We start from the raw sequence: 10,606 nt of genomic DNA on the forward strand, positions 1-10,606 counted from the left end.
AAAGATTATCTTTATTTAGTATTTATGTTATGACTCAAAAGCGTTTAAAGTGTTTCGAATTAAAACATGTATACAGCCTGCTAGTCAAAGCTGACGGACAATAAGGGTGAGAATACATTACAGTACATTTATTATTATCTGAATTTGAGGTGAGTTAATGGGAGACATTTGTGGCTGGAAGAGAGAAAAAGGCCTGGATAATGAACAGACTATGACAGAGAGAAAATCCACAGAGACAAAATGAATGTTCTTTTTGTTTTTCCAAGTTAAATGATGAATAAGTGAAAGCTAATCTCAAGTTGTGGATCTATTAGAAGGTTTTCCAAGTATGCTCTCTTATGAATATTGTTACCAATGCTTCTGTCTGACCGAGATCCTCTTATTTACAGTATTTCCCTTTAATTACTGTTTAAACAGCTCAAACATATTAAAACAAGACAAACAAAGGTACACACACAACATATGCATATGTGTTTGTGCTCATGCACATGCATCAGCACAATTATTACCATGTGTTGTATTTGCTACTAAACTATAAAACGTACCATATTGATTAGTTTCATGATTATATTTATTATATATTTACATTTAATGCAAAGACATTTCATCTCAACTGCTCAAGATTTTAGCTGCACTTCAATTCAAATATAATGAACCAAACAAACAGTTTACCTATATTACTTTATAGATTTTTATACCTTATAGTGACCTGTGTTTCAGTCCAACAGGTCATCTGTCACACAACAAAGGAGACACCAGTCAGCTGGTGTGACTGATTTAAACCTCTTCCATACATACAGACTAGAGTAAGCCTGGTTTATCTGATGCGTCTTCTTGTCTGTCCTCCTGCCTGTCCACCACGTAGTACCGATGTTTCTGTATGTGTTGGTACAGCGTGGTGTATTTGGTGACCCTCCTCATCCTCGGCAGGATGAAGCTTTGAGTGAAGGTGTCTCGGCTCAGTGGGCTCCGCCCCTCTGCTGCCAGGACACTGTTAATGAACTGGAGACAGAAAGTGAAGCAGTTATGGTGCTCCTCGTCGAACCTGAGAGACAGACAGGTGGACAGGAGGGACAGAGGGACAGGTGGACAGGGGAGAGAAACTGTTAATGAACCCAAGACAGACAGTGACATTTTCTTACGCTACTGTTCATAAATCCTCACAGGCGGAGGGGGCAGAAAGTATGAGAGAGGGAGACAGAGACAGACACACAGACAGGTGGACAGGACAGAGACATTAATCATGCAAATTGAAGCAGTGATGGTGTTCCTTATTGAACCTCAAAGACCAACGTGCGGAGAGAGAGACATGTGAACAGGGGCAGGAGACAGAGACAGAAGCGAGGGGGGGGCAAGTGCAAGGTGTACCTGTGCCAGGCGGGGTCCCACATGGGCCCGTCAGAGAAGCGGTCCAGGTACTGGTCCCACTGAGCCAGCAGGTGGAACATGTCGGGTCGAACCAGAGGGACACTGACGCAGCGCTCCCACCCGCTCTGATCTCTACCAACTCCACCACTAGTGTAGTTATACACAACTCCTACACACACACACACACACACACACACACACACACATCAACATGCTATCCTGATGGTTCGTTCTCAGGGGAACATGAACCATAGTAATCAGCCCATCAAACTGCAGTTAACGCAGTGTGAGAGTGAGACAGACAGGTGGACAGGCAGACAGGTGGACACATGCAGGTGAACTCTCTAACCTCCCTGTTCACCACTTCATCACTATGACGTTTCCCTGACAGATGGCCAGTCACATGCCAGTCTGACCTTTGACCTCTGACCCCTGAGTCCTACCTGAAGTGCTGGAGATACCTGTGTGCAGATCGGATGTCCCATCAAACTCTCTGTGGAGCAAACAGCACATTACACACTGGGTTCACTTGTGTTGCCTGTTTGTGGAGCTGTGTGAGTGTACCAGTGTGTATCTACTTGTTGTGTGTACTAACATTTTTGTGTGTGTTTACCGATGTTGTGTGTATCCGTGTGTGGTTGTGTGTATACCTCTGTGTACCTACCGGTTGTGATTGTCGTGTGCCGGTGCGACCAGCAGACAGCAGGACGTCTTGTGCCCGTTGCCGAGGGGGGAGGGGAGGCTGACGGGGGCCTCCTGCAGTCTGCTCCCCTTCAGCTCCTCCCCACAGCTGGGACACTCCTCCGGCACCGAGAAACAGAAGATCTCCTTCTGACAGTGACTCAGTCGGATCACGTTGAGGTCCATCTCCTACAAGTCCTCAACTCCTTCTTTTACTTCTCCAGTCTTCCTTTAACTCCTCAACTCTTCATTGTACTCATTAAGACCTCCTCGAACTTCTCAAATCTTCCTTTTACTCCTCCAGTCCTCCTTTAATTCTCCAGATCTTCTTCTCCTCCTTTCTTCACTGTACAATGACACCTTTTCTTCTTCTCTGCTCCTATTGTCTGTCAGTCCTGTTTCTTCTACTCCCCTCTTTCGTGGCACAGCTGGTCGCTAGGTTACAGCCTATCAGATGTCCTCATGGCCCGGAGTCAGCCTATCGGGTGGCAGGTTGATGTCTGAGACAGTCATGTGACCCAGCTCACCTGAACCTGCTTCAGTCTGAACAGGTGACCTTTGGACTGTGCTGCCAGTGTTGTCACGGAAACTGCCGTTGACCTGCAGAGAGGTGTCGGTGTCACATAGAGATAAATAAATATGAAGCTACAGTCTATTGGTCTCAGTAGTTTAATGTAAATACAATTTAAATCAGAAATGTGTTGAATGTTCTACTGTAAACTTTATAGGAACCATAGTTTATTTAAAAATAAAAGATTTAATGCAACTTTACGGATTTACAGACTGAATGTAGGTCAATAGATTTTCAGTCTCATCGGTGTGTGTGTGTGTGTGAGAGAGAGAGAGAGAGAGAGAGAGAGCTTGGGTTCGTTGCAATCTGAAGATGTCTCCTACTTGTCTTTATAGCCTTGAAAGATCAAACTCACAATTTGCTGTAAATGCAAGAAAATGAACACCAAGAAATTCCATAAGAAACACGAACAATATCAGAACGATGCTAAATCTACTAGATCTAAGAGTGTTAAATTGAGACAATTGAGGATGGATTGGGTGGAACGTTTCTATTTACTTACATTTTTATTTTATTTTATTAATAATTCGGTTATATGTTGGGCAATTAAGTCTTATTTCAATCCAGAAAAAGTGGTAACGAAACAAGCTTCTAAAAAAACAACGAAGAAGAAACCGCGGGAGAAAATTAGGAACCTTCCTTTCGGGCCGCGGGTGTCAGTCGGAGGTTTTAGAACGAAACACCGACGCGACCACTTTGGAAGCAGCCGTTGTAGCTGAAGCCCCGCGAGGAAGATGAGCACCAAACAAGTGACCTGCAGGTGAGTCCATCGCTCGGTCACTCACCTGTCCGTCGGTCTCGCGCTCTGCGTCTCTCCGCGAGGACGGCCGGCGCGTTAGCGTCTAGCTAATGTTTTTAGCTGTTAGCCGATAGCTGTTAACTAGCTGTTAGCTGTTAGCTTGTGCTCCGTCTGCGGTCTAAACTCACTCCGATCGACGAGCGTTACCCGCTAACTCGCCTCATCCGTCTGACCCAGCTACGACGACAGGGGTGGACAAAATATTAGAAACACCAGCACCGTTACATCGTCACAAGTTAACGTCACACTTGAACGAACCGCCCAGGAAACGGAGGTTTGACTGTGATGATGGTACAGATTATCTGACTTTCATACAATGTGTATTATTCAACGTTATATATTGTATTCTTTTAATTCCCCTTTCTGTCATATAAAATGGGTAAACTTTTAAAACTACTGTAAAAAACGTTATTGTAATATTATATTAATAGATTTTTTAGAAAGCTATAGCCATGATCTTAGAGACTGGACGGAGTCAGAACGGGAGGCTATGAACAGATCATGACACGGTAAAGGTGTCTTTTCTTCGGTTGCTATGGTGAGGGTGTTTGTTGTCACTTTCTCTACAGCAGGTGTAACAGGTGTGTTGTGTCTCAGGTACTTCCTCCACGGGGTGTGCAGGGAGGGAAGCCGCTGTCTGTTCTCCCACGACCCGACCAACAGTAAACCCTCCACCATCTGCAAGTTCTACCAGAGAGGAGTGTGCGCCTACGGAGAGCGCTGCAGGTAAAACAAATCACCTGGCGGACCGGTGACTCTCACCTCACAGACCGGTACCACCCACCTGATGGGTGACAGTTACTTGACTGACAGACGGCTGTCACCAGACTGAGGTCAAAGAATCCCAGTTTGTGGCATTTTCACTGCCCTTTTGCGTGTGACGGTTTGTGCGACTTGTGTGCAGGTATGACCACATCAAATCCTCATCCAGAGGAGGAGCTCCAGAGGATCACCCCGGCGTGGGAGGAGCTGGAGCCGTCTTCACTCCACCTTCAGTCAGAGGTGGAGTGAAGAAAACAATGGTCCTCAGAGATAGAGGTGACTAGACACACTGCATATCCACCCCCACCCTTCCCCACATTGTCAGATGACAACGTGATGTACAGGTGCGCGTGGGGTTGAAGCCGAGAGACGGCCGTATTTTAGGTGGGGACAGTCGTGGCCAATCACATTCAATAACTTCCCTCCTTTTAAATCCAGTTTATGAACTCTGTAGATATTCTCACTTCAGAGGAAACAACTTATGGTTGATGGAAAGTCTCCATCTCGTCATGTTGTTCATTAGGGCCACATTACCTTTTTTATGCTGCTAATTAAAATGTGGAGCAACATTTTGTCCACTGTCTTTTCGAAACAAAGACGAGGTTACTTGCAGCCGTTACCCTGGTTACCCAGCGGTTAGGATGGAGATGTGGTGAAGTTTTGCCAAATGTGTGTTTGTTATTCTAGGAGGTTGGATAATATAAAACAGAATTTCGAGTACTGAAACACAACCTAACCATCTAACCCCTCACAATATGATTTCCTCTCTCTCACTCTCAGTTCTGGGTGTAGACACTATGTTTGGGGGTCCAGTAGACAGTTTGGGGTCGGAGGTTACAGCGGCGGCGGCGGCCGCGTCAGCATCCCCTCACTCGTATGTGCAAGCCATCAGGACGGGTCTGGACGCTTCAGCACAGGAACACGGTGGGATGAATGAAACGCACACAATGAAGAGTCCCGATCGATGAAGATGTGTTTTTTACATGTCGGCCTGTGCTCTCTGCAGCCCCTCCCCCCGTGGGCGGAGCCTACCACGACCTCCCTCAGCTGTGTCCCTACGCTGCCACCGGACACTGCTTCTACGAGGACAGCTGTACGTATCTCCACGGCGACCCGTGTGATGTGTGCGGGCTGCAGGTGCTTCACCCCCACGACCCCGAGCAGAGAAGAGCGCACGAGAAGGTGTGCAGGTTAATTTAATCTCATGTAAGGGAGGTGGAAGGCGGCGCTGGCTCTTCATGGTTCAGTTGAATTGTTATTAGGACTCGTGTAAACTTTCCAAAACGTAGAAAACCATCCTGTAAAGCCGCTGTGACGTTTCACGTTTAATTAAGTAGTTTAATTTCTGTGTGATGTCGGATCTGCTGCCAACAGGAGTTCTTTGACCTTCACATAGAAATGAAAACAGCCGAACATTGAAGCAATATTTTTCATTAAAATGATTTCCATACGCGTTACAAATGTGCCAACCTGCAAGATTCTTCAGGCTGAGTTTAGTGTTCGTTGTGTAATAGTAAAGTACTTCGATAAGCAACATTGTCTTTGTGTCTTTTTTCTTGCAAGAACAACAGGGGACAAGAGAAGTGCAACTTTATACAGAAACTGGTTCTCAGTGAGTGAAGCAACTGGTCGAAACTGGTTTGTCCTTTGGACATGGTCTTTGTGGCCGGGACGGCGCCTGTTAGGGTGAGACAGGGTTAGGGCTGGGCGGTATGGCGCACAATTCACATCACGGTATTTGGTAAGATTCTGTCGGTTTCACGGTACATCACAAATATATATTTTTTTAGGTAAAGACATTTCATTGACTCCGAAAAGGACCCGCTGGCAGACCAGCTCACACCTGGTTGGCAAGTTAGCGTGTTAGCGTGTTAGCTTGTTAGCGTGTTGGCTGTTGGTGTTTCCACCAACTTTTGGAATAAATAATTTTCTGAATTAACTCACACATGATTGTGATAGTGGGCGAGCTGTACCCAGCATGCAGTTCTGCTATACTATACTACTATAAATGGACAATTATTAGTATTACAAATTGTTTATGTCACAATCTGTTGTAGCGTGGTGTTTAACCCTGTGTTTGTTTTGTAATTGTTGTTAAACCGCGACTCAATCTCAATACGCGCAAGACAAGTAGCTTCGACAGCTAAATGCTGGATGTGTTCAGATAAATTCTGCTGCCTGCCGAAGAGCAACAGTCGTTGTCTACGGTTGTTACGGCTATAAGTCCATACCAGGAGGAAATTTGAAACGGTATACCGTCAAGACCGGGTCTTTGTGGACGTGACCGGGTCCGTTAGGTTGGGACAGGGTCATTGAGGATGTCTTTGGGTCCGTTAGGTTGGGACAGGGTCATTGAGGATGTCTTAGGGTCCGTTAGGTTGGGACAGGGTCATTGAGGATGTCTTAGGGTCCGTTAGGTTGGGACAGGGTCATTGAGGACGTCTTGGGGTCCGTTAGGTTGGGACAGGGTCATTGAGGACGTCTTAGGGTCCGTTAGGTTGGGACAGGGTCATTGAGGATGTCTTAGGGTCCGTTAGGTTGGGACAGGGTCATTGAGGACGTCTTGGGGTCCGTTAGGTTGGGACAGGGTCATTGAGGATGTCTTAGGGTCCGTTAGGTTGGGACAGGGTCATTGAGGATGTCTTAGGGTCCGTTAGGTTGGGACAGGGTCATTGAGGATGTCTTAGGGTCCGTTAGGTTGGGACAGGGTCATTGAGGACGTCTTGCGGTCCGTTAGGTTGGGACAGGGTCAATGAGGACGTCTTACGGTCCGTTAGGTTGGGACAGGGTCATTGAGGACGTCTTACGGTCCGTTAGGTTGGAACAGGGTCATTGAGGATGTCTTAGGGTCCGTTAGGTTGGGACAGGGTCATTGAGGATGTCTTAGGGTCCGTTAGGTTGGGACAGGGTCATTGAGGACGTCTTAGGGTCCGTTAGGTTGGGACAGGGTCATTGAGGACGTCTTACGGTCCGTTAGGTTGGGACAGGGTCATTGAGGACGTCTTACCGTCCGTTAGGTTGGGACAGGGTCATTGAGGACGTCTTACGGTCCGTTAGGTTGGGACAGGGTCTTTGAGGACGTCTTACGGTCCGTTAGGTTGGGACAGGGTCATTGAGGACGTCTTACGGTCCGTTAGGTTGGGACAGGGTCATTGAGGACGTCTTACGGTCCGTTAGGTTGGAACAGGGTCATTGAGGATGTCTTAGGGTCCGTTAGGTTGGGACAGGGTCATTGAGGATGTCTTAGGGTCCGTTAGGTTGGGACAGGGTCATTGAGGACGTCTTACGGTCCGTTAGGTTGGGACAGGGTCATTGAGGACGTCTTACCGTCCGTTAGGTTGGGACAGGGTCATTGAGGACGTCTTACGGTCCGTTAGGTTGGGACAGGGTCTTTGAGGACGTCTTACGGTCCGTTAGGTTGGGACAGGGTCTTTGAGGATGAGACCGGTGTGTCAGGCCAACTATCAACCAGTACTCAACAGGTTTTGGATGGAGGTGAACAAGCTGTCACTCTAGTTGTGTAGTAAGCTAGTTTTTCTTTTAATGATAACTTTCAACATCGTTTAAAAAACGTTATAATTGAGACACCAGTAGTGTTGTTTTAACATATATATAACATATAAAAAGTCCGTCTCCGGTGCAGAATTGCTACCTACGATGTTCACAAAGTGTGTAAACAAACTACAACTCTACTTTTTATGATGCTTGAGCTCTCAGTACAGTATTTTTTTTGTTTTTTACTAAAACGTTGGCTGTAATCGCTTAACATCTGTGCAGATGTGTATGCTGTCCTTTGAGGCCGACATGGAGAAGGCTTTCGCAGCCCAGCTGAGCCAGGACAAGGTGGGTCCACTCGCGTTGCCATGGCGACTGTCACAGCGACCACTGTTGTCACCGTTGTCGTCGCTGACGTTGGTGGTTTCTCAGGTGTGTTCCATCTGCATGGAGCTGGTGGTGCAGAAGATGAATCCGTCGGACCGCAGGTTCGGCATTCTGTCCTCCTGCTGTCACACCTTCTGTCTGGCCTGCATCCGGCAGTGGCGCTGCACCAGAAACTTCAGCAACAAGATCATCAAGTAAGGGTCCGTTGAGACGGAACCAGGGTCCGTTGAGAGGGAATTTTTGGGATGCTAATTTCACGGCCTACTGGGGTCAGAACAGGCTCGTTGGCACGGGCCGTAATGTCGTAAAAGGGGTCTGGGATGGGGACAAGTTCTTAAGGAACCTGTCAAGGGGTTTGAGGATGTGACAGCCTCTTGGGGTGGAGGGAGGGAGGGGGGGGGGGGGTTCTTGGAGTCCAGTATGGGGCTTTGCCTGATGTCACGGCTCTCTCTCTCAGGTCGTGTCCAGAATGTCGCGTTGTCTCAGAGTTTGTCATCCCTTCGACCTACTGGGTGGAGGACCAGGACGAGAAGGACCACCTCATAGACCTCTTCAAGTCCGGAGTCAGGTGAGCGACCTTGGTGTCGCTGAGCAAGCAAACAAGTGCTTTTACAAACACTGTGCCAAAAAACACTTGTTTTTTTTGTCTCTTTTAGCAAGAAGTCCTGTAAGTACTTCGATCACGGTCGAGGATCGTGTCCCTTCGGGGGGAAGTGTTTGTATCTTCACGCCTTCCCAGACGGCACCCGAGCGGAACCCGACCGGCCCAGAAAGCAGCTGAGCTCCGAGGGGAACGTCCGGGTCAGAACCCGCAGCCCGCCGTTCGAGATTCAACGTCCTGGTTCACATTTCTTTTTAAAGCATCCATATCCTTTCTTTCTTTCTTTTTTCGCAGTTCATGAACAACGTCCGTCTGTGGGACTTCATCGAGGAGCGCGAGCAGCGGCCCGCCACGTCCTCCCTGGACGATGACATCACGGAGATGAGGGAGCTCTTCATGCAGATGTCGGGGCCGAGCCACGACGAGCCGGAGACCCCGAGCGCCGAGGACCAGTAGAGGGGACCGGGCCCTCCGCAGGTCCGACCCGCGGGGGGGGGGGCGAAGCCGAGCCCTCCGCAGGTCCGACCCTCGGGGGCGGCGGGGGGGGGCCGAGCCGCTTCTGTGGATCGTTGAAATATTAAATCGTGTGACCACGCGCAGCTCTCTGGTGTGTTTCAAAACAAAATCCCTCATGTACACACGTTTGCTGATTGGTTGATGCTATGTTGTTGCCGTTTTATTTATTGTGTAAATACATAAATACCGAGTAGGTGTGAAGTTGTTCCGTGGTGTTGTTTGAAATTGATCTCCATCCTCCATTTAGCCGGTAAGGTAGTTTATTCAGATCGTGGAAATTGATAATGTTAACGTCAGTGCTCCAGTAGGAGCAGTTAGGTAAACCAGATGTCCCGCCTCAAATGGACATTATTTAAATTGAATGGGTTTCTTGTGATTTTTAAATTATGACAAATATATGAGTTTCGTTTTTGAATTTAAACATTTTTAACAACAACTTCAGGTTATTTCAGATTGTAAGCGATTCAGAAGTCTTTAACAAGTCAAACACCGTGGCGCAACACACACTAAAGGTAATTATGAAAAAAAACATAAAACATGATTACATGAAAATAAAAAATGTATATGAATTAAATCATTTCTTTAAAAAAAAATCATTTGGTTCTGGTTTTTAATTAAAATCCTAACATGTCTAATGTAGGACCCCAGCTATTCATCGTTACCAATGTTTACTTTCTTTGGTTTAAATTTCCTTCCATTTTCTATAATGTAAGATGTTGAGAAGCAGCAAAGGAAGCGTCTTCTTTTAGTGGATAGATGCTGACTAGTCGATTCTTCCTTGGATGGAGTTACGGTTTAAGTAAATGGAATCTCCTCAAAGGTCCCTACAAAGGAACCGTGATGTAGATTTAAGGTGCTGTCATATCTAGAAGGTGTGATTGAGGAGCTCGGGTCGACTGGTGATGTTCGATACATCTGATGCAGGAGGAGCAGGTCCTCAGTTCACTCATCAGGGATTAAACATGTACTTGGGCATGTTTTCTCATGCCTGGCGTCTATAAGTAGCCTCCTGGAAGCTGCCAGTGTCCCGGCTTATTTTTAACATGCAGTTGTTCAGTCTCTGCTGAGAGAAAAAAATGAACTTGACCCAACCCTTCCCAAAAACTCCAGAGCTGTATCTAAACCTTTAATCTACAAACAGCTCACTGCTGTTCTAACGTGACACAGCATTTAGAACAAAATCCAAATTCTGTTTCCGTCGGAAGGATTTCAGTGAAAGAGCTCTTCTCAGAATCTCCTCTTAGAGATGGCAGAACCTCTTCTCTTGTCCCAGGTCACGCAAAAGTAGTCCATGCTCTCAGCTCCCGTCATCTCAAATGAGTAAAGTTGCTCCGGCTCAACGGACAAGTCTCTCATTTGGTGGATCTCAGACGGAGACTTGAGGGGCTGAGCGATTCTTTCACAGAAGCAGCTCCCTTGAGTTGAT

The 10,606-nt window shown here is 47.0% G+C and overlaps 2 protein-coding genes across 2 annotated transcripts; one reads left to right on the forward strand and one right to left on the reverse strand.

Annotated features, from left to right (window-relative positions):
• Positions 1-13: 13 nt before the first annotated feature.
• Positions 14-3,990, reverse strand: LOC119193929 (MKRN2 opposite strand protein-like). The gene is made up of 5 exons (XM_037447853.2): positions 3,406-3,990; positions 2,033-2,649; positions 1,812-1,861; positions 1,369-1,537; positions 14-1,045 (listed from the first exon to the last, which is right to left on the reverse strand). The coding sequence occupies exons 2-5, from the start codon at positions 2,233-2,235 to the stop codon at positions 802-804; spliced, it is 666 nt and encodes a 221-aa protein (XP_037303750.2). The 5' UTR covers positions 2,236-2,649; positions 3,406-3,990; the 3' UTR covers positions 14-801.
• Positions 3,229-9,654, forward strand: mkrn2 (makorin, ring finger protein, 2). Its single transcript, XM_037447852.2, has 10 exons — positions 3,229-3,380; positions 4,017-4,145; positions 4,324-4,457; positions 4,962-5,105; positions 5,188-5,363; positions 7,959-8,024; positions 8,109-8,257; positions 8,521-8,631; positions 8,720-8,864; positions 8,959-9,654. Exons 1-10 carry the CDS (start codon positions 3,355-3,357, stop codon positions 9,118-9,120), a joined length of 1,242 nt encoding a protein of 413 aa, XP_037303749.2. The 5' UTR covers positions 3,229-3,354; the 3' UTR covers positions 9,121-9,654.
• Positions 9,655-10,606: the final 952 nt, after the last annotated feature.

The sequence above is a fragment of the Pungitius pungitius genome, chromosome 8 (genome assembly GCF_949316345.1).
Source record: "Pungitius pungitius chromosome 8, fPunPun2.1, whole genome shotgun sequence".
NCBI classification, from domain to species: Eukaryota; Metazoa; Chordata; class Actinopteri; order Perciformes; family Gasterosteidae; genus Pungitius; species Pungitius pungitius.